Below are 24,088 nucleotides of genomic sequence, written 5' to 3' on the forward strand. Positions count from 1 at the left end.
CACAGACACAAAGACACAGCGACACACTATGTTCAATCATGTTATAACAGATGTAATTGCAAATGATCCATACAGCCTCTTGCATAAGGCTTCAATATAAACCGATACATAGCACCGATATATCTCTAAGCTATCGTTAACTGTTAAAGCCTTTTTCTCACGATTTGTTGTATTCATTTTTTCCAACTTTTGCAATCCCAAAAATGCCATGGACATGTACATCAGTGTGTAAGTTCCCATCCATTTTGATACACGTTTACAGATTTACATTGTGCATTGACATGGCGCTATTCAAGTAATTACGTTTGACGCAAGAATATCTTTTATTTTATATTGCGTATACCATGCCTTTAAGATGCTCAGATAAGTAATCAATATACATGTATGTCATGTTAACAACTGTATACCATTTAATGATATATTTTGAACATTTTACTTGCATAGAGCTAGAGTAAAATCGGTCTTAATTCTGACATATAATACAGCTGAAATGCTACTCCCCTGTTCGATGCCGGGGTATGCAGTACTAGTCCTTTTAGATGACTATACATGGCTATGACGAGTAGGTATAATACGGGCATTAATCTTCAGACAGACTAGCTACAGCACATATACAGTAAGATGGATGGCAAGGAGAAACGTCTGAGACTCAGGAAATCGGAGCTTCAGCTTCACCAGGCTTCCAGGGCTTTCCTCATGCACAAATCATACCTGTCCTCCTTTAACTGTCCGATATCACCAGGGCGGCGACCTCGCTGTTGACCTAAAATTTGACAGAACGCTCAACGAATTTCATAAATGAAAATTATTCTTTTTAGTACGCTTTGAGTGTTTTGTTGCCTTTTCAGTCATACTTTTACATTTTGCATGATATTCCGGTAATAAAATCAATGGTTACACAAATGCTTAAGACCCTCTCTCACTGGACCCTCGACACGTTGGCGACCTCGCTGCGTCCTAGATTGAATTTTAGTTACCATTCAAAACGTGCAAGTATGACAACAAATCACACAAAGCGTAAAAAGATAAGCTGTTTTATCGATGAAATTCTTTAGCGCGGTGTTAAATCACTCGGTCGCAGCGAGGTCGCCAACGTGTCGCGGGTCCAGTGAGAGGGGGGCTTTAGGTCGCAGCGAGATCGCCGTTTAGTGGAAGGAAGGCATTAATAACGTGGCGTTTGGTCGGTTTTGAAAAGAAGTCGTCGGTCGTTGCTCGCCAAAAATACCCTACAACAAATAAAGAAAGGAGTTAATGTTTTCTGATTGCATCCTCATTGACAACTTGCCTAAGGTATGCAGTGTAAAGGCAACAGAAAAGAAAAGCTATATCAAGATCAAGACTGCACAAAATATGCAGCAGTTTCAAACAGTGAGAAGGGATAATCGAATGTAGGTCCACAAGCTACTGCATAACAAGATGTGACAAAGTCTTTGGAAATTTAGAAAGTCAGAAAGAGGCAGTAAGACGGTAATGGGAGAAGCGATCAAGTCAAAATCACATGCAGCAGAAGTTGAGAGTGCTCAATGATACCAAGCAAGGCGTCTTCCACCAGAAACATCTTATAAATGGTCCTTAAAGATCTTCCAGTGACTTCAATGATCTCTCAATGACTCTTTAATGATCTCAGTTTTCTTTCAATGGTTTCTAAGGTCCTCAGAATACAAACAATGTATATTTCAATGGTTTTCCTGGTCTTCTGAAGATCTTTTAATGATTTCCAACATCTTCCAGTGACTCCGATGATCTTTTCATGACTTTAAATGATCTTTCAAAGACCATTTAATGACCTCAATAATCTTTCAATGATTTCTTACGTCTTCCAATGTTCGATAGTCTTTCCATGATCTCAACAACCAGTGATTTTTCGTCGGTTGTCCAACGGTCTTCGGTCTGTGGAAATGGAGCCTTACCTAATAAGGACCGTCATAATGACGTCTCCCTATCGGACACCTCCAGAACCTCCCACGTGACCTGCCGTGTCACCGCCGGCTCCGCTTGTCTTACGCACGTGGCCTGGGAGCCGAGGGCGCTACGGCGGAAGGAAGGAAGGGGGTATGCAGTCTTCAAGAAGATGTTCGGAGGAAAGATCGTAACATCTTCCGACTGCTTATAATTAGCCTTCTTTCCAGGCTCTACGAATGCGGCTTTTTGGGGCTTATAAAATGCTTCAGTTTGTGATGGCATGAGAGTTCTATTGCACTTGGTTTGCTGGTGCAGAATATTAGAAGTACATGTAACAACAACAAAACCCCGACTCGTAGAGCATGCTGAGGAGGCTATCGACTGCTCTTTTTAATCTTTTAAAACACAGAACCCGTTGGAGATGTCAGAAGACGTGGAAGTCATCAGAGAAGCGTTACGATCTTTTCTCTCAACATTCGCTCGAAGAGTAGGGATGACAGTAGCCATAGTGTTTCGAGGAGAGCGTCTTTTACTACGTAGTAAAAATCATAAATAGGATTATATGCTAACGTTATATAGCCATTTCATGAAAGACGCCACCTTGGAGGCACTACGGCTAAGGGTTGATTTCGATTCAAAAACAAATTGAACAACATGGAGAACAGACAAGTGACAGCTTCTTGAAGGAGCTCTAGCAAGCCTCGACGTCTTATTGCCTGCTGCCTATGGTCAAGAGGCAACGTGATTCGCTGGCAATGTTCCATTCAACATCAAGTATCTGATTGGCTAGCGGCTAGTCAGCGCTACTGCCTCTGTCACACAGCAGATAAATCGATCAGTCGACGATTCTGTGAGCTCTACATGACATTTTGGCAGTAACACGTCCGGGGTTCTCTCAACCATCGCGCGATTTCTATAGATCGGCCAATATTTTCAGGTCCCCAAGCCTCGACCAATGTGATAGGGTAAATTTCTAGGTGAAAAATACGCTTGAGTTTTTGCTCATTTTAAATTCGGCGACCTTCTAGCGATCAACAAATACGTACGGTCGAAGCTCGTCGACTGTGCATGTGTGATAGGGGCTTAGCGCTGCGAGAAGAATATGAAACGTAGGCCGGTACGCCAGAGCAGTAGCTTGATATACAAGCAGTGAGCCTGGAAATGATAGAATCGCAAGTCTTGCATACCTGTAAAGTCCTCCTGCGATGAGTCCGCCTAGCAACGGCCCCAGCCACCACACGTAGTGGTCCTTCCACACACCCGACACCACGGCCGGGCCGAACGCACGGGCTGGGTTCATGGACGCTCCGGAGAACGGGCCGCTGGATAACAAACGAAAAAGAAAAAAAACATTTAAAGGTATCTAATTTACTAATTCCAAGAGGATGTGACTGTGGCTCAGTTGGCAGCAGCCTTACAATTGAGCTCCTGGTTCAATTCACTAATACTAGTAGCTTGGAAACCCCAGTTCAAGTTCCGGGGTCAGGACATCTCGGTTGGGGCTGCGCCGTCCTTCGGAAGGGACGTGGGGGTCCCGTGTGCTACCTCTGCAGTTCCAAAAAGGAACTAGAGCGCTCAGATCTACACCACTCACTCTTTGGGCACAGGCGCAATTGGGACCATAGCATTAGCTATGTTCTCTTACCCGGCTAGGATGCCTGTGAGCACGGCCAGTCCGATGGCGAGAGGTGGAAGAGCCTTCCCTTTAGAGGCGGAGTCTACAGCTGACATGATGACGGTCATCACCAGAGTCATGGTCAGGATGGCTTCACACAGGATAGCCCCGCCCACTGACACACCGGCACCGATACTGTGAGTGCCGCCGTTGCATTGAATGTAAGTTACGTTGGGTAGGATCGCCTGGAAATAAAAAGACAGGGGTAAAATAGTCGTAAACATTATCATTGACATTGTAGGAACTGCTGCAACAGACACATATAAACAACACGTTTTAGTAGGTTGAAGTATAGCTTGTAGTTATTACTAGTAGTTATAATGACAATAAATGTGCACGTGCTTTGGTAAACAGGCCGTTATATAAATAGTGCCCTACCCAACCACCCTGCCTCTGTAAACCCAATTTGGCAGGGCCCTACCCTCTATAAGGCAATGACCGGTAATAGACGCATCAGTATATTATCCTTGCAGACTTGTAGAAGCCATTTTTCAGGGAAATGTTGTAGACATTTTATATTGATGAGACAGTACAGGGTGCAGACTTTCATATTTGGTAAAAAAACAAAGACGTCCATTTTTAGGCTTGTGCAGACCCCTAATTTTAAAGTGGTCAGTCCCTAAATTGACGTAATCAGAAACCAATATGGCGGCATTCAGGCATTGCTCGAAGTTGCTTTTAATTGCGAAATCTTACACCGTACGGAAATTGTTTGAATCGGACGTTTTGGACATTTGACATATCTGGCTACAGTGCGGGGTGAGTTGTTACGACCTGGAATGTCCATGTATGAGATTATGACACCCTGAACTTACTTATGTTTACCTTAAGTTAGTATTCGGTTTATTGAAAATCAACTTGCGTGACATAAGACATGTACATGGAATACGTCGACATTTACAATGCTTCTGTACACACAAATAAATATTACTGCCAATTTAGATCTCTATTGCTGGTTTGTGCCTTATATACCATATTATGCAGCACCCTCACCTACTACCGTGTCTTTATAAGTGTCCCTCCCTTCCACCCTCTCTCTATATACCAGCTAGTCCTTCCTACCTTGGTGAATGCAGCTCCAATCATAGAACCCATCAGTTGACTGATACCGTAGCCTCCTGCCAGCAACGGGTGGATGCCTCCCGCCAAGGTCACTCCCAAGGTCACTGCAGGGTTAAAGTGACCTCCACTGGGAAGATTGATAAAGTATTGACCATTATTTCGACCATTCCAGAATTGGTAATAGTCTTCTTTCTCCGGTTATTTCTGCTTGTTTGCTGCGCGAAACGTCGCCACAAAGACGTCAAAGGCCGTCTTACGCCATACGGTGTATAGGGCGGCGAGCCCATTTTCGTTTCCTTAGCCCTTTGGCCTCCCAAAGCAAGAAAAACGTAGTAAAAATAATGCTTTTCACGGTTACAAACTGCCTCAGAACACATAAAGCTTTGGAATCCTCTGCCCCTAGACAAGAAAGAAAAAGAAATTTGCACGGTCGTTCATTCCCGCAATCGGGCAAACGATGAACAAGCTAGAGTGCGATACTATTTCCAAAATGCATATTGGCACTGACAGCCCTCGCCTAACCTGACTTAGTCGCGCTCCTAGCGGCCGGCCCGACGTACGGATACCGCCCATAGAGGGGGTCATTAACCTCCATCAGCGAGAGATTGTGTAAACACAATTATACAAGCTAGCTCTCGCGCACTCACCTGATATGCCCCATACCCACGATGAGCAGGGCTATAGTGAGCCCGTGTGCCAGGGCGATTCCGACAAGCCAAGTGGGGCCACCCATACCGGCATATCCTGTAAACCACAGGTTTTCAAAAGAACATTTCATTCAGCAAATTGTGTCCATAGATATGCCATATGCACTCCGGCAAGTGTAATATTAATACAACAATCCTTACTTTACGTAATTGAAGGAATTACTATGCTTTTGTTTCAACAATAAGCGTGTGTATGTGTGAGTGTGAGTGTGAGTGTGAGTGTGAGTGTGAGTGTGTGTGTGTGGGGGGGGTGTGTTTCTTTGTTTCTCTGTTTGTTTGTAAGGGGTGGGGGAACAGTCGCATGATATCAAGCTACAATCCGAAGCCTGTCGTGTCCAAGCCTACCCGTCACCATGGTTCCGACGAACGAAAAGACGATCAGTCCGACGAATTCCGCAATGCACGGCTGGATGTACTTCTCGTACCAAGAGCTAGGAGGCGCTTCTGCCTTCTTGCCTCTCGGGCTGTTGACCGTGAGAATGCTGTCTGACTCAGACGCCATGTTGCCGTTGCCGCTAGGAATTCGTTCTGTTTAAGAAGAAAACATATCAGTGACTCAGCAGAGACGGCGGACGATATAAACTTCCTAATGCTTATGAGCAATTGGTGATGTCATGTGTCCACAAGGTCACGTGATCTATGTTATTGGTCTATGTCATTGGTCACTTGGATTCTAAGGAAGATAGCAATAGTACAGTCAAATATTCTATTCAATATGCTAATTTTTCTGTGTTGGAACAAAGTATTTACTCTACTATAAAGCGATGGTGTAGTTTGCACGTGAAATTGTCGCCTCCGCGTTCGTGGAACGTATGGATCCAACATGGCCGATCATCCATTCAGACCTTTTGTAATAGCCTTCGGCTAGTTGGGTAGCCTTGGCTGTACTTCTTTTACAGCCAAATAGATAAATCGAATAAAAACAAATCACTCATTCAGAACGCACAGATACAGTGGTGTTATGACATGAATTACACAGAGAGTGTGGGAGTGTCTAGAATCCAGAATTTGGGGTAGATGGACATGGATTACTTCGTAAGCGCTTTTATCCAACCCAGATGGCTGACGCTGACCTGGAAATGACAAGTTATTTGAGAGGTAGGGAAACAGTCCAATCAACGGAAAAAAACAGCAATATTGCTATACTCGACGTCCAAGCGCCTTTTCTCGACTCGATGCTGTCAATAGTATAAGGGTACCAGATATTTTCCAGTTAAGAAACAAGGCATGTTTATAAACACCTCTCTTAACCTTTCAGGTGTTTTGCTGTTTGAAAGCTGACATTCTGGAGTATGTAGGCGTTAAACACTGGGTGACATTCTTACTCGGACACACAGTGTACTCAACCGTGGCGAACTCTTAACTTCTTGACGTTGGCGTACGTGTATACACCCACCGCTTGAATAAAGAGTTTGTTTTGCTAGCGTTACTGTACATGTAGGAAAGTATGTAAACGAATTAAAAACCTTAGAAACGTTAGCAAGTGCTACTATAAGAAATGTATAAACGAATTAAAAATCTTAAGAGTGTTAGTTCGTGCTACTGTATAGGAAAGTATATAACCGCGGTAAAACCCGAAAACAGTAAGCTTTGCCACGCATAGGAATAGCCAACAGCAGAAACATTTGTCAAGGTTGTTTGCGAAGCGCTTAGTCATTTTCGGACACCTGGGTTCACGCTTAGGCGCTCCGTGTCCCTCACACAAACACACCGTCGGTAATCCAAAACACAAACACTGCTAACATTCACAGAATAGTTTAGTTGCAAATTACCTTAGACATAAAGGTTCTGAGGTCACCGATTATGTTTTTCTTTTCATTTACGATTATTTCAAACAAGTCGGTTGGTCAGAGAACTTATTGTTAATAATCACATTAAGTTAGCATGAAAACACCACCAACACACTGACAGGTTGCACCGTGTGGACGTGGGGACAGCATTGCATGCATTCAAATTGGTAAACAAATACTACGCTTTACAGAGGGGGGCACTTTATTAAATGATTCGAAAGATCTTGATCATAAATGAAATGTTAACAACTAATTTTTTGTCACAGAAACTATTGTCTCTACTGTTAAGCAGCGACTGTCTATTTTGTAAGTTTGCTCGAAGTCCTTGTCTATTCATAGAATTGCACTTTTGATTTTCAGACTTTGAGAAAACAAACAAAGGAACTTTCCAATCACGTGTACGCACCTAGCTGACTTGTGGAGGGGGGGGGGGGGCTCTGATTAGCTCACGTCAAACTGACATAAAATGTCCAAACGAAATGCAACCAGGACAGTAACGCGAAAATCAGAATAAATACTGGCAAATCCAGCCTGGCTGACGACCTACTAAGCATAAAATATATGCCACTGTTACACAGCAGGACAATTGATCGACTGAAGAGTCTGCGAGCTCTGAGTGACATTCTCGGCAGTAATGCGCCAGGTAACGTTACTCTCTCGCTTATCGCGCGACTTTCAGAGATCACCCGATTTTTGCCAGGTCCGCGAATCTCATCCAATGGAAAAGGGTAGATTTTCAGGCGGATAAGTACTCTCGACTCTCGGGCGATTTTGAGATTAGGCTACCTTATGGAGATCATCAACAACGACCCATGGCCATTTGTCGGTATTTCATAAAAAAGCAACACTTACCAAGTCGTCGATCCGACATGGCACTCAGACATGGACTTTCAGAAGGCAAAGAATGAGATTATGACGAAAAGGACAATTGCAAGTAGAACACAGACGTGTTTCTAGCTGCTAGTTCCAACCGGTTAGTACGGGTACGTACATACTACGTGACAGAGCGAAAGGTAAAGTTAAACAACAAGGTCAAACAGGTTAGGGACGGACCAGTAGTTATGTTTTGTCGGGGAGGGGGAGGAAAAGATTAAGCTAGGAATTGTTTGGGTCAAAAGTATGCATAAGAAGTACAAGTACGTCTACACAATGATGTAAACATGCACAGCCACGATAACACATCACAAGATCCTTCCTGTATTAAGCCTTGCTGATTGTTTACATTTTTGCCAGCTTTTGTTGAAGGGGAAAGTTCACTATTCAATCAACCATACGGGGGATATCCAGGAACGAAGGATTGGCCTTGTAGGTAGGGGAAAATTTTTGTACGGCTGTACGAATCTTAGGAACTCACTTACTCTATACACCAACATTCTATAGTTAATAGTTTCCTTTAATTGTCCATGACTCGGGAGACAGGATTGTCTTTTGGAACAAATGACAGACCTAAAGTTAGGCTTCAAGTATTACGAATCACTCTTGATGCACTCTTTGATGAGCTGAAACGATATTTGATGTTATAGACGTCTCCGATGAAGACACAAGGTACGATTTTAACGGGTAGAAAAACATTTGAATTTCGCGCGCGCCCTCACGGGGTCATTGTCCTACTTCTCTATAGCCAACTAATTGCACGAAATGACCGATGTTTGCGCAAGGTAAATACGCACGTGGCTCTCATGCTTGAGGGCGTATATCACACCCTCTGACCCTTACCTCAAGACAATATACAGTACCTTTATCGATTATACTGCCGGTGGGCTAATATCAATGACTTGCTGTTGTTTATTCTTTAGAAGAAATTCTAAGCTGACATTCCAAAGCCTAAGTACCTATACAACAGTACCTACAGTACCAATAGAAATAGGATACGATGGGTATAGCAATGAGCTGGGCTTAAAAACACACACATGGGCGTTTTACCGTGACTCAGGTAAGTAAAACAAACGCAACGACATAAAAGAAAAATAAATCAGCAATACACATGACAGGGAAATATAACAAGGTAAGGGCTGTTAGGGTACATAAGGCGGTCATTCATTGTTTTGCATATGTCACACACGTCTGTAGTGGTACTATGATATGATATATTTGGCCCGATTTTTGGCCGGTAGCGGAGCTTGCGTACCGGACGGAAGCTAAAAAGGTTGGTTTTCAGGTTAGATAGCATATGAGACGGAACACACCGGGAAAGGTAACACTAGTTTGTACTTCCTTACCTGTAATAAGCTGATTGTCTCAGTGATCAAACGTACAAGTTGTCACGACACCTGACCACAGACGACAACACCACATGCATGTGTGTACAAGGTAAATACGCACGTGGCTTGCACGCTGAAGGGCGTATATCTTACCTTGTGATCCCTATCGCAAGACATTACATACGGTAATACCTTTCATTGATTATAGTGCTGTAGTGACTTGCTGTTTTCTTACAGAAACGAGGTCATATACCAGAGAACCCAAAATTGACATGACCTTCCTCTTCCCAACACCAAGCTACGTATACCCAAATACGAAATATCATCGCAATCCATTCAGAGGTCTTTGAGTTATGCTGAGTACAAAATTCGAAAACACACTGTACTGCACTGTACTATACTCAGTGTCCCAAACACGTTAAGTAAACTGTGTACCCCGATAACATATCTCGCAGTCTACTGCGCAAATAAATAGAAAGGCAACTGCAGCTCGCACTTTCTTACCTTATATACCTAACCGTCTCAGTGATCCAATGTTCAAATCGTCACGGCACCTGAACACAGACGACAGCACATGTATGTCCCGTGGACTAGAGTATCAAACGCGTTACTGTTTGCTCAGCAGGTCGTGTCATGATGTAGTCACGCGTTCTGACCCTGATAAGTTCATTACTCTCGCAGAGAAACTCTCTCAGAGGGAACCCAAAGTCCACGTCTGAAGTAAGTCATGGGACAGGCTAATCTCCAAGCAGATCTCCACAGTGCCAAAATCGTACAAGCTAGCCAGAGAAGCTCCAGTCAGCCAGAGAAGTTGTCAGGCACCGTCCCATAAAAACTCCTTCTGCCAGTTGGATACGGTCTTTGCAACCGTTGGGTCTGGTTGGAGACTAGGGACAGCCACCCTTTGGTCAGTCGGAGGCCAAAACTGCCGCTGGAAGAGTCCATCTTAGAGTAAGTGTAGGGTCCGTGGCAGTGTTTTTAGAATGATTTTCCACGGGGGTGGAGAAGGGAAAACCGCAGCCCATGAGGACTACAATGCCTTGAAAAAAAACGCACAATTAAACCACTGACACGGACCCTAGGCCTACTACTGCTTGGAGATTCGGAAACGTTTGCTGCAATAAATGACATGGTAGCTACTTGATTTGGGGATTTTGGGTTTTATCAATCCCAATGTGAACATGTATCAGATATTCCCATGGGTGTGTAATTAGATCGTTTGTAGCAGCCCAATATGACAGCACCAACTAAGTTATCATATCACTCAATCCTTTTTGTCATCTTTGCTTAAGCATTACAAGCTAAGGTTTCCTTGTAGATATTTTCTTGTTTTGTTTTCTTGCTAACTCTTTGGAAAAACTAGTGGAATACAAAATACTTCACAACCCTCTCCCCAATGCAAGCGACACATCCTTGCAACGTAGGAATGAAAAGCATGGGGGCGGTAGTGCAACGGTTGAGTCATTTAGGCGGTCCAATCCAAACGTTCTGTGTAAGCTTCTGTTACTTTTATCCAGACCAGTGCCACCACATACCTTTCTTCTTCCGACTGTTTCTTTGTGTATGAATTGTTTCAATTTCAATTCTTTTGTTACCATTACCAGAAGCTTATGTTTTTGGTAACGATCACGTGTGTGTGTGTGTGTGTGTCTGTGTGTGTGTGCACGATATCTCGAATATCGTAGATCTTTATGAGACTTCGAAATCATTAAATTTTGGGGCCCCCTGGCGTCTTCTTATGGTACTGAAGAGGATCTAAAGATGCTCACGAAAGTAAACACCTTGTGGCTGCTGCCCCTTACCTCTAAATGTGAAAAGACATTTAGATTATATGGATTGTAATTATGAGCATTCAGGCAAGCTAGCGTTATTACTAACTTCCCTATCAAATAATATTCACCCTGTTTGGCCAGATTCTATACTACTTCTTGGGCTGTAAAGTAGCATTTTCTGTGGTGTTTTGTTATCTCATGTTTCCAACATGTGTACATAATGAAATTCAAACTTTGCAGAATAGTTACACTAGCCCACAACATTAGTGATACTTACCATTTTCAAGCCTACTTAACCCTTAGTTATTCACCTAGACACATGCATTACTACATAACATAACATAATATAATAACATAATATGATATAACATAACATAACATAACATCTACATATTGTGACAACTGACTTTTTTTGGCTAGGGTGTCCTCTCTAGGACTTTTTTTTACAAGGTTTGTTTTATCCTGGACATTTTGTGATATGGTTGACTAGCTACTGACGTGGCATATTACCCTGTCTACTACCGGCATTTGTTGCGTGCTGGTCTTGATTAGAAATATTTGTGAGTCCGGCGATGTCGTGGCACGTCGTAAAGCCGTCCCGTACCAAGCAGGGGACGGCCTGGTCGGGACACGCGGAATTTACAGGACAGCCATGTGATCGCGCAATGACGTCACTCAAGGAGTCTTCCATAGAAAATATGAGATGGGTAGAATCACAGATATTTACCCATGGTTCTGCTTTCCCAGGACCTGTATTTCTAAATTCGTACAAAGTTTTTGTTTCCCCTAGCTTTTCGATACAAAACACCTTAAGAATCGTTTGAATGGTGCTTAGACTAAGATCTGACGAGAAAGGAAACCCTGTAACACAATCACCCTTACAACATTCCATATATGGACTCGCCTTTCGAATTTCAGATGGCATAGAACATTCTAAAGTTTAACAAGTAGGTAGTTTGCGCACACGAGCTCCGACCGACAGGACCCTTGTTTGGGGTTGTCGGACAAGATGTGCCGGGCCCAGATCATCTGTTTGGTGGGCGCTGCTATGGTGGGGTTTGCAGGGGCTGACCACCTACAGACTAACGCTACGGGTTAGTATGGAACTGTTATAATGTGCTTAATCCCACCTGTGTTTTAATCATGATCATTCACTAGTTTCTGTATGCATCTACAGTCGCGGAAACGTTCTGCAGCTGCAATCAGTCTTTCTTCATGTTTTTCCACCGCGTTTTGTGTCTTCTGAGCCCCCTTAGCTCTAGTAGTTTCTTTTCAGACTCCTTGGATTTGTGAATATTTAGTATATTCTTGCTGCGTACACAATATACCATTTGTACATGCCAATACTATAGATTATTCAAAATTGCACGTATTACTAAGATCTCGAAGTCAGACGTTGGGGACAGGCATTCCTAACATTTCGCAACATGCAGTGCTAGCTACACCTTTTTACAAAAAGCACGTTTTACTGATTTCACACGTCTTGTCTCTACTGTAGTTGAACAAACGGCGTGCCAACGTGCTGCTGCTGATCATGAATCAGATATGTGGTACTATTTCGGCATGCACACCCCCCAGGTACGTTATAGGTTCAGCACTGTCACATTCGTTACAAGTCATTTGTTTCATTGTAGTGAAATGGGGATGTAAATCGCTGTACCTTTACCTGATTTTTCAAAGGATCACAGCTTGTGTTTCAAATATCTAAGAAGAAAAATTGAAAGAAATGATATCCGTCCCCCAGTGCGAGGCTGACGGTAGTTACAGCACCACGCAGTGCTGGGGTTCCACCGGGTACTGTTACTGCGCCAACCCACACGATGGGGAGGAGTACTGGGAGACAGAAGCACCGCCTGGTCAAGACATCATGTACGACTGTACTACCTACTGGCACACCCCGCACCAACCTAGTAAGTTTTTATTTATTTATTTCTGTTTTTGGTCAAACATTCTCAGCAACCCAATGGAGGATGGGGCTCATAAATGATATGTACATTCATCTGTCTATGCTATCATTGGTCACATGTCCAACCGGGGCCCGGACGGGCTGTTTGCTATTGCGGCAACGAAAGATAAAAGTGCGTGTCAAGAAATATTTGGGAAACATGGATTTTGTATCTGTATTAGTTTTAACAACTAGGAACGTAGAAATACCGTCAGCCGTTTCAAACATGCGCCAAACATTCCTTCATACTGGGTAGATTTCATGTTTTATCATGTTCCTACTGAATTATTCACGCTTCCGGCCGTGCCAGCTCGTAGCTGTGCAATTCGCTTGCCAGGAGAAATATACCCGCCCCCCCCCCCCCTTAAACTGAAAAAGCTACGATTGGTAAGAAACTTAACTTACGCACCACAAGATAACTTGGAGAAGCCAGTATGAATATGGTGTTGTGAAGTATATGTTTGCCTTCATCGAAAAACTACTAGTATTTGATATGGACCTGTGGAAGACAAACTAGCACAGCTCGATATGTTTTGAGAACGTGGAAACACAACACCAGTAAATCTATGTTGAATTGGATGTCTCATTTTGAAATTAGAAATAAACGATAATCGCTTGGAAGCAAGGATACCCATCCCCAGAATATCAGAATACATAGTCGATGAGGATAAACCCAGAAAAAAAAACGTGTCATGCCATATTGTTTACACAATCGGCCCAGTGTCACTAGCTTGGCGTCTTTCGATCATTTTCATGTATGGTGTGCTATGGTCCAAGTATAATAATGGTCATGAATATAGGGCTTTTTATTCAAATATATGCAAATATGCCAAAAATTGAAATACGGCAACACAACTTGTGTAACACTTGTCTAAATGACATCAAACTTGGAAAGGTTATAAGCGGCAGGAGAGTGTACATTTTGTGACCGCTGAAAGTGCACGGCACGTTTGACAAATATAGCTAAGAAAAGTATACTTCCATAGGAACAGAAATGTCGTTTAAGGTATGTTGGTTTCATTAACTCATGAAGTAGAACTGAATCTTTTGATGTGTTTGTTGTTATATAGCTTGCCACGCAGGCTACACCCAGTCGGACGACTACTGCTTCAAAGTGTACGGGATGGCGGAGACCTGGAGTGGCGCCAACGCCACCTGTGGGTTCGACGGAGGATTCCTGGCGGCGCCCAAAACGCAAAATCTCAACGACGAGATTCTGAACCTTCTTCAAGACAACGACGACGGGCACTACTGGATCGGACTGGTCAGTCAATTTCTTTGTCTCCTAGTTTTCATTTTCACATCTTAATAACTTGGATGGTACCCAGGATAGTGGGTGTTATCCCGTTGGGTGAATATGTACATGTACATGTATCATAGGTTGTTAACATTGCCATTATTAGGTGAAGTCCGACGACGACCGGTGGCAATGGGCAGACGGGACGGCACCCGTGTTCACGGCATGGGCACCTGATGAGCCGAACAACTATGGCGGCAGGGAAGGCTGTGGTCAAGTCAGGACAGAAGGGTCGGAATGGAACGACGTGCCCTGTGGAAACAAGTACCATTTTGTCTGCCAGACGGGAAAAGGTGAGGTATCCGCAGTGCAGCATTCCCTAAAGCCCGTGTCACACCGTCGACGACCTTCAACGGCCCGGTCAATTTGTTCGATTGCCAGGAGGTCTACGAATTTCAAAATCACCAGCTGAGAGCTGAGCGTTTTTTTGCCTGAAAATTTACATTTATTTATCAGACTTGGTGACCTGCAAACGTGAGGTGATCTATAGAAATCGCGCAATGATTGAGAGTACGCCGGCCGCATTGCTGCCGAAAATGTCCTTAAGAGCTGGAAAACTCGTTGGACGAACTATTTTCCTGCTGTGTAACGCCTGCTTAAAGCATGGTTTTCACTCTGACATGGTCCCAAACCTAACTCGGTCAAACGTTATATCCTCCATTGTCTCTGTTCATGACTGATGCAGATGTTCTGATCCAACTAGCCTCTTTGATCTAGAGTGTACGTTTGTTGTATATATACTCTGCCCCCCTCCAGTTTGTTATGCAGTTGTTTCTGATGTGGTCTGTCACAGCTGATTTGATCACGTTCTCCTGTGTCTCCTTTTTCTGAGCTTAGTTGTGACACACTTGTCTACTATGTATGTTTAAATCTTGTATCAATGTTTATACATTTGTTTATATATTTTCATAAGTTTGTTCAGGCATACAATTCACAACCCCTCGAGCATGAATGTACAATAAATGCCTGATGAAACTGTTTATTTTCTATTCTTTTGTTTCACAGGGGCAAAATCGAAGTGTCAGCGGGAGGAGGAGGAGAACGAATGGCTACATGTCGATGACGATGACATCATGGTGTTCTGTGAGGCTGACGGCACGTACAGCACTCTACAGTGTGACTACAACGAACGCTGCTACTGCGCGCACCCCCGGAGAGGAACCATCTACAGGGAGACAGAGCACGACGGCTGGCATGATTACTACCACCAATACAACTGCGATATTTACTGGGAGGATAAGCAGGAAGGTACAAATTTACTAATAGTATTGTGCAAAAGTTAGATGTGACAGGTCGCTCAGTGTAATATAACGATGTAAGATTGGCTAGTGTCAGGTTAGTGTTCTATCTCTCTCTCTCCCTCTCTCTCCCTCTCTCTCTCATCCCCCTCTTTCTTTCCCTGTTTCTCCTCTCTCTTTCTCCCTCCCTCTCTCTGTCCCCCTCTCTCCCCCTCTCTCCCTCTCTCTCACTCTCTCCCTCTCTCCCTCGTTGTCTCTCTCTCCCCCTCTCTCCCTCTCTCTCTCCTTCTCTCTCTCCCCCCTCTCTCTGTCTCTCGATAGAAAACGTTTGATGACAAGTTAACGATACATTGAAGTTAACGTGGAGCATAATATGTCGACACGGAAATGATGCCATAGGCTAGCTTTGTATCCAAACCTATTATCATAATAGCTCCCGAGTCTCATCTTTGCAAATAGAGAGGAGACTCGGGAGCCATAATATGTTTGGATACCAGGCTAGCCGTAGGCCAGCCAGCGTGACCACGACTCTCCAATGCCGCGCTGTTCTTAGAAACCGCCGAACCCCCGGCGCTTGTCCTGATTTTATCACGCAATTGATTGCATTATGACTGCATATGTAATGATTGATTTCCGTCTCTCTCCATACAATATTCAACGGGTTGCAATTGTACCTGTCAAATAGATATCACCTCACCATGTAAATCTACCAAGGTCCCTGTTAATTAGTACTGGGTTTTATCGATTCTTTGACGCCCAATCTTTAAAATAATGCAAGAAACTGTTGCGACTGCGTTGTTATGCTGCCTGCTCATGTCATGTTGTGAAAAGATAACCCAATAGTGTGTTGGATACATATGGGAAACCTGAAGCGTCAGGCCGAGGACAGAGACATGATAGATGGATTGATTGAATGATAGATAGTTAGAGATGATGTATGTATGTATGTATGTATGTATACATGTATGTATGTGGGTATGTATATATGTATGTATGTATGTATGTATGTATGTATGTATGTATGTATGTATGTATGTATGTACGTTTGGTTCGATTGATGGATGAATGAATGAATGAATGAATGAATGAATATGAATGAATGAATGGATGGATGGATGGATAGATGGACGGACGGACGGAGCAGACAACTAGCAGCCAAAATGTGGCCTGTGATACAACCACATGGAAAATGGGAACAAGTTCTATACCAGAGACAGCTACAGTAACGCATGTTGGAGTACAGCACTCTGCCAACATGTTATCTAAAGAACCCATTGAGGCGGCATGCAGAAAAGGGAAGGGAAAGATTAGTGTGATTTTGACAACAGGCTCTGAAGGACAACATCCCAACCCTTTAATCTACAAGACCCTGTACAACACATTGGTCATTCCCAGCATGCTGCATGGCTGCGAGTTTTGGGACCCTTCAAATAGTGATCTACTCAAACTAGAGAGAGTGCACAGAAGGGGAGCAAAAAACATGCAAGGCATGCACTTTCAGACAGAGACGACAGCGTGTCTAAGTGCAATAGGAATGACAAGTCTGAAGTCAATTCTAGACAAGTGTAAACTCTGCCTTTTCGGAAAGCTTGTCAGTCTGCAAAACACTGTACTTGCAAAGAGAGTGTTCCTCCTCAGGCTGTACTCCTACATCCTAGCAAAACCAGGCAGTAAGACAAGAGGATTTGTGAACGAGTGTTTTGAAGTTGCTAAGGAATATGGCCTGGTGGAGTGGCTGGAAGGATACTGGTTGACAACAGACTTCCCTACAGTAAATGCATGGAAACATCTAGTGAAGACGACAATACAGACACAAGAGAGTGAGAGGTGGAGGGCGAGCACAGCGTCCTAAACCAACTGCCACAGGTTCTACAGAGTCCACCAGACAAACAACAAACCCCACAAATTATGGACACTAGCAAGACAACAGCCAGAGTACCAGAGAGACCTTAAGAACCTCATACTTCTCAGTACCATCCCAACCAGACACACCGTAAAAACATGTCCAACCTGCCATGACCCTACAGAAGACTTGGTCGGTCATCTAGTCACCAGATGTTCCACTTTTAACCACTTACGACAAACCCTGGCAGAAGAAATAGCAAACATTCTGGGAGTAAGAGTCATGGTAAAAGTACACGAACAACCAGACGAGAGATTCACAGAGGTCATGCTGGGTGCCGAGATAGTAGAAGAAGTTGTGGAACCAGCTGTGTGGAGCGCCTTCATCACAACAACGGCCAGATTGCTCCGCCCTCTGGCAGCCATGGCATTAAAGCACGCCACCTGGAAAGAGAGGCAAAACTGCAGCACGGGGGAAGGAGAATAGAGCACACGAGAGCTGAGTACATACATAGTATGTAAGCACATACGGGAGAAGAAGAAAGAGCTGGACTTTAACCACCCAAGAAAAGCTACAACACAGTCTTGGCAGAAGCTAGGCTGTGAGTTAAACACGCGAGCTGTGGAGAACTGAGCTGTGTGGATTCACAAGGAGTTGTAGAGAATGATGCAGAGACAATGAACTTTGAAAGTGAAACACTAAAGACCTTTAAAGAACTCTGAGAGTTATTTGTACAATACACAGAAACAGTTTTTTATAGATATGATATGATAGATCTGATCGAATGTTTGTTTTTTAATGTCCCAATGGTCATCAGTAGACTAGACGTGTGGGGCATGGGATACCCCTGGCAGGTTCGTTCACCTGGCCTCTGAGAGATTGTAAATATGAGTACGGAATAACAACAATATAAGAATATAATTATTTTATAAAACATGATCGCTATGTACCACATGTTAAGTGTCATGGCATCCCCTTTGTAAATACTTCAACTATGCATCGCTCTCCCAAGGGAGGAATAAAGAACAAGAAAGAAAGAAAGAAACATGGATAGATGGACGGACGGGTGGATGGATGGATGGATGGATGGATAGATGGACGGACGGACGGACGGACGGGTGGATGGATGGATGGATGAATGAATCGATCCAAAGATATCGGTACGGTTAACATAAATTCATATTTTATGTAGAGGTGGATAGATATAAATATAGGAGGATTGATTCAGTACATAGAAAGATAGCTATACATGATATAGGTATCATCAAAGCTGTATTGTATTTAAATCATTCTATAATTTTCCAGATTCGTCAGAGGCCCCGAGGTGGCGCGCTGACCTGCGCTGCGGGGAGGGTTACTCGGCGCCCGGCGAAGACGTGGCGGAGTGCGACCCGGACGGCCCGGACCCCTGCTGCTCCGACAGCCAGTTCTGCGGAAACACCCACAACCACTGCGGCTGCACCGGCTGCATCGACTACAGGCTTCCCGAAGGTAACATGCTATAGCAGTCTTCGCTGCTATCTTCTCTTAAGATCTTTACCTCTTGTTTTTCTTATTTGTATCGACTACAGGCTTCCCGGAGGCAACGGAAGATGTTGCACTGTCTTTGCTAGCCTCCACCAGGTCGCTGGCAAAACATTAGGAATTGGCCAAATGGACAAATAATATGCCAGAGGAGATAGCCGGCCGGGAGTACAGTTTGCAACCTCTTCTCTTCGCCTCTTTAATTTAGTTTACCCCTCCCCTCCAATTTTCATCGACTCTATAGGCTTCCTGACAGTAACGAGAGATGTCGAAGCAGTCTTCGCTGCTCTTTTCTCTAAAGATCACCTCTTCTTTTTCTTATTTCTATTCTATTGTTCTCCCCCCCCCCCCAGTCTCTTCTTCCATCTTCTATTCTCCTATTCTCAGCCATCTATCTAGTTTTCATCGACTCTAGGCTTCCCGACAGTCACGAGAGATGGTGAAGCAGTCTTGGCCGCTCTCTTCTCTTCGCATTTCTCTTCATTTCTCCTCCCTTCCCCCCTCTTCTATCTTCCCTTCTCTTTTCCTCACTCACTTACTCACCCATCTATCTAATTTACATCCGACTAAGGCTTTCTCGCCTCTTCTTTTATTTTCTTCTTCCCTCCAGTCTCGTTCTATCGTCTCTTTCCTCACCCATTTATCTAAGTTGCATTGACTACGGGCTTTCTACAGGTTACCATTACGAGAGACGTTTTTGAAGTATTTGTGGCTCTCTTCTCTTCACCTCTTTTCTCTTCTTCTCGCCTCCCTTCTCTTCTTCTATCTCGGTGTCTCCTACCTTCTTTTCCCCTCTCCTCTTATCTCATCTATTCTTGTCAATAGCCTTCGTCTTCTATCTAATTATTCCCTCTTTCTACGGCGATTCTATCGCAACGATTTTTCTGCAATATCGCACATCCCAGCAATTCTGAGCTAAATAAGTATATTACAGCAACGTTGCATTATTTCTTTACGATAAACGAAATGACACAATGTACCGATAGAATGTAACGCTAATCCACCATACGGTAGCGCGTGAGTTACCAAAGCCCTGCCAGTTCCATCCAGCTCGCGAGCTCCACAAAGTACGCTAAAGCCCCCGTCACAAATCAAGAAATTAGCTCGGCCGACTTGTCGGCGAGCTCCAAATGGCGATTTTCGGCCGAAGTACGACCGACGTCCTGTCGATTCTACGGGCTTCGGGCGAATTTTCGGAGCTCGGCCGACGTTCGCGTGTCACTGGAAGCTGCGCTTAAATTCAGCGAGGCCTCGGCGACGATTTTTGAACTCGCACAGCTCGTCAACAGTTTGCCCGTAGCTCGCCCGAGCAACGCCCAGCGCTCGGCCAATATTCGGGCGGGCATCCGAGGATTTTAGACCCGATTTTTGGTCGGTCGGAGGTCGCCCGAACTCTTCGGCCTCGTGCGAGCCTCGCACGGGCCTTGAACAATAATCGGACGACCGTCGTCAGTGTTCCGGCCGACTCATGAAAAGTAAGGCATGCTTCGGGCGAGCGTTGTGCAGGTGTTGATGGGAGCTTGGACGGGCCTCGGCCGAACTCCTTCTTGTTTATAAATAAAAGGAAACGACAGTTTGGTTTGTAACATAAGATGATAAATGATACTGTAATACTAATTTCAACTTGTCGAAGAATGCTGCCAAACTTTTCTAATGAAAGACAATTCAAAACAAAGTTAAATTTTCATTAAAAAAAAAATTATAAATAAAATGTTGACACCGAAGACAATGCTTCTTGTTTCTATTTTGGTATTAGTTTCGATGTTTCAATTTGTATATTAATGAACTGGGGCTTGACTTTTGAGGTTTGACTTCACTTCCTGAGTTTTTTCTCCACAAAATGACTAGTTGAAAGTCCACTGAGTCATTATAGATCTATGTTTGTCTGCCGAGGCACGCCCAGGCGTCGGCAGGGCGTCGATAGGCTTGTCAACGGTCGGTCGAAGCTCGGACGGCGTTCGCCCGAGCTTCGGTCGATTTCTATTTGGTGAAAATTTTTGGATCGGGGTTAAACGACTGATCTGTTGACTTTGTGGCTCCTGCACTTGTATTTTGATTGGTCTATGACAAAATTCCTCTTTATGTGATTATTTTCAGTGTGCCCACCTACTTCACTTGTGCCCTACATATTTGCCACAACTCAGAAAGTGAAGTTGGTCCAAATTTGAGATTGTTACCAGGCTATTTGATTCTGACTTCGTCCGTGTCCAATAGATGGTACCGTCTTATGTGGGATTTATGATTATTAGCGTTCGACGGACGTCGCCCGAGCTCTGTTCAATTTGTGACGGGGCAGGTTTTCAGTGAAAAATACGGTCGACGCTCGGGCGAATTTGAAATTCGGCGAGCTTCCGGCGATCTACAAAATCGGCCGATGCTCGCATGAATTGTGACGCCGGCTTAAGCGACGTTAGGGCCCTGTCACACTTCTGCGTATATTCAAGTGCGCGTCATGAGTTGCGCATAAACATTTTTTGGGTTTAAGTAAAGTTTGCGGGGAAGAATTCGTTTTCTACTTCGACCCACCGTTGTGCAGTCTCGTTATCAAACCAAAGAAATGACTTCTTCGGCTGCAAACTTAACCTAAAACAAAAACTTGCTAATACGCAACTCATGCGTACTTGTATATACGCACAAGTGTCGCGTATTAACAAGTTTTTGTTTCAGGTTAAGTTTGCAGCCAAAGAAGTCATTTCTTTGGTTTGATAACGAGACTGCACAACGGTGGGTCAAAGTAGAAAACGAATTCTTCCCCGCAAACTTTACTTAAACCCAAAAAATGTTTATGCGCAACTCATGACGCGCACTTGAATATACGCAGAAGTGTGACAGGGCCCTAACGTCGCTTAGCGTACTACGATAACTAGGCTGCACAACGGTGGGTCAAAGAAGAAAGCAACTTTCCCCCCGCAAACCTTACTTAAACAAAAAAAATGTTAATGCGCAACTCACGCTCACTTGAATATACGCACAACAGTGACAGGGCCCTAACCCTACGTCGATGAGGGTTAGACATTCAGGTACTACGATACGACAAACAACAGTTACTCAAGCAAATTTCCAAAATCATATCGAGTTGCTTGAGTAACTGGTACATTGTATTTGGCGCATCGTTACCCTGTGCAAGGAGGTCCTTGTCCTATGTTCATAATGGTGTCTTCGTAACCTTTTCCTCCAACAATTACATGATTAGATCCCCTGTCTCCAAGTCACTTCGTGCGCAAGCGCAGAGACGTGGCGCGCAGCACTGTGGGAAAGAGTCAGCCCCCGATCTCCCCGGGGCAATCCCGCGGAATTCCGCCGGGGCGCAAACCCGTACCGATCCCCTGTTTGCTTTTTCACAGATCAGCGGGAGGATTTCGATTGCGTGGAGGGTGACGGGGAAAGCTACAGGGGGACTCTCTCTAAGACCAAGTCGGGGCTGACCTGCCAGCGCTGGGACAAGCACGACCCTCACAGTCACTATTTCTACAACACGCCGCTGTGGAATCCGGAACTGGAGGACAACTACTGCAGGAACCCGGATGGAGAGGAGACGATCTGGTGCTACACGACGGACCCGGACGTGCGCTTTGAGGAATGTGATCTTCCGGACTGCGGTAAGTTTTCAATGCTATGTTGAAAGACACACACATGAACTCATGCACACACACACAGACCTATACACGCAGGAATTGACGCACACACACGCGCGCACACACACACACACACACACACACACACACACACACACACACACACACACACACACACACACACATGCATACATACACAATCAAACTCACGCAAACACACGAACACACAGTCACGCATACGCGCGCGAGCGCACATAGGCAAGTGAATCTCCCGAATGAACGGCAATACTTTTCCATCCCCGCTCTCGTGCACATGGCTGTGTACATCTTCTAATCTAATCTAATCTAATCTAATCTGATCTAATCTTATCTCTTCTGTAGCTTGTAACCCTTTTAGCCGTTATCGAAACTGTTTAGACAGTGTTCTCAAGAGGGCTCTTAAGTTTGCAATTCTGACGGTATTTTGGAGGTTTTATCCAGTTTATACACCAAAACACCCCTTTTTAAAACAACTAATATACATAATGGCCATAACCACGCACAACAGATAATGGTGAACTAGCGTTATTCCCTCAATCCTTTCCCCTGTTCTTGTGTCTTTATCCTATCATAAAACAGCTACCACCTCCATCCCAGCGCTCCTTCGGGACCTGAAATGGCCATCACTCCAGACAAGACGCCAGGACGCACGTCTGGTGATGATGTACAAAATCACAAACGGTCTAACGGTTGCTATCCCGCCCACTCGTCTCACACCAGCACACACACGTACCCGTGCCAACCACGCCCATAAGTACAGAACCCTTCAACCCAAGTGTGACACTGCGACATTCGCCTACTTCGCCAGTACAATACCCGAGTGGAACATCCTCTCCGCCCACGTTGTAGACAGCCCCTCGCTGGACACCTTCGAGAGCAGGCTGCTGGCATCACACCCATAACCCGGACACTGCAGCTGCGCCTCCTACGTCTGCGCGATATCCCTACCAGGGAGTTTGCAGACTGTGAACTAGAACTAGAATCCCCGTCACACGATCCCCTCTTTTTTTCACAGGTCAACGGGAGATAGTCGACTGTGTGGAGGGTGACGGGGAAACCTACAGGGGGACCCTCGCTACGACCGAGTCGGGGCTGACGTGTCAGCGCTGGGACAGACACTCCCCTCACAGTCACTACTTCAAGAACACGCCGCTGTTGAATCCAGGATCAGGCCTGGAGGACAACTACTGCAGGAACCCGGACGGAGAGGAGACGATCTGGTGCTACACCACGGACCCGGATGTGCGCACTGGGTACTGTCATCTTCCTGAATGCGGTAAGCTTCAATGCGATGTTGAAAGATTACAGATCTCTACACTGCACGAAATGGTCTCGGATCCTGACGTATCCGGACAGGAGAACTCGGAGATCCGAAACCTCAGATCCGTAAGAATCCAGACGGATACGGGGGCCGTATTGTACTAAAACAACTCAAATCTACCTACATTAAACTACATACATGTATGCAAGTGGTACACTGATGTGGTATACCACTTGCACATGCACAAGTTAATTCAG

At 44.6% G+C, this 24,088-nt stretch overlaps 2 protein-coding genes across 5 annotated transcripts in view; one reads left to right on the plus strand and one right to left on the minus strand.

The window, feature by feature from the left end:
• Positions 1–31: 31 nt before the first annotated feature.
• On the minus strand, positions 32–9,961 carry LOC136440796 (aquaporin-8-like). Of its 4 annotated transcripts, none has more exons than XM_066436912.1 (8): positions 9,842–9,961; positions 5,692–5,874; positions 5,287–5,383; positions 4,640–4,766; positions 3,548–3,762; positions 3,090–3,224; positions 1,911–2,029; positions 32–1,226 (listed from the first exon to the last, which is right to left on the minus strand). In XM_066436912.1, the coding sequence occupies exons 2-7, from the start codon at positions 5,846–5,848 to the stop codon at positions 1,924–1,926; spliced, it is 837 nt and encodes a 278-aa protein (XP_066293009.1). In that variant the 5' UTR covers positions 5,849–5,874; positions 9,842–9,961; the 3' UTR covers positions 32–1,226; positions 1,911–1,923. The 4 variants fall into 4 exon arrangements, with proteins under 4 accessions (XP_066293009.1, XP_066293010.1, XP_066293007.1 ...); XM_066436913.1 differs by lacking the exon at positions 9,842–9,961 and adding an exon at positions 9,356–9,419; XM_066436910.1 differs by lacking the exon at positions 9,842–9,961 and adding an exon at positions 7,989–8,163.
• A 2,874-nt stretch (positions 9,962–12,835) lies between these two features.
• LOC136440628 (apolipoprotein(a)-like) overlaps positions 12,836–24,088 on the plus strand; it is a 31,762-nt gene continuing 20,509 nt past the window's right edge. The window contains exons 1-7 of the mRNA XM_066436703.1: positions 12,836–13,019; positions 14,125–14,318; positions 14,458–14,644; positions 15,357–15,599; positions 18,738–18,923; positions 22,301–22,555; positions 23,586–23,846. Coding sequence (XP_066292800.1) covers positions 12,836–13,019; positions 14,125–14,318; positions 14,458–14,644; positions 15,357–15,599; positions 18,738–18,923; positions 22,301–22,555; positions 23,586–23,846 — 1,510 coding nt within the window. The remainder of the gene's footprint in view (positions 13,020–14,124; positions 14,319–14,457; positions 14,645–15,356; positions 15,600–18,737; positions 18,924–22,300; positions 22,556–23,585; positions 23,847–24,088) is intronic.

This window comes from Branchiostoma lanceolatum, chromosome 8 (assembly GCF_035083965.1).
Source record: "Branchiostoma lanceolatum isolate klBraLanc5 chromosome 8, klBraLanc5.hap2, whole genome shotgun sequence".
Classification (NCBI taxonomy): Eukaryota; Metazoa; Chordata; class Leptocardii; order Amphioxiformes; family Branchiostomatidae; genus Branchiostoma; species Branchiostoma lanceolatum.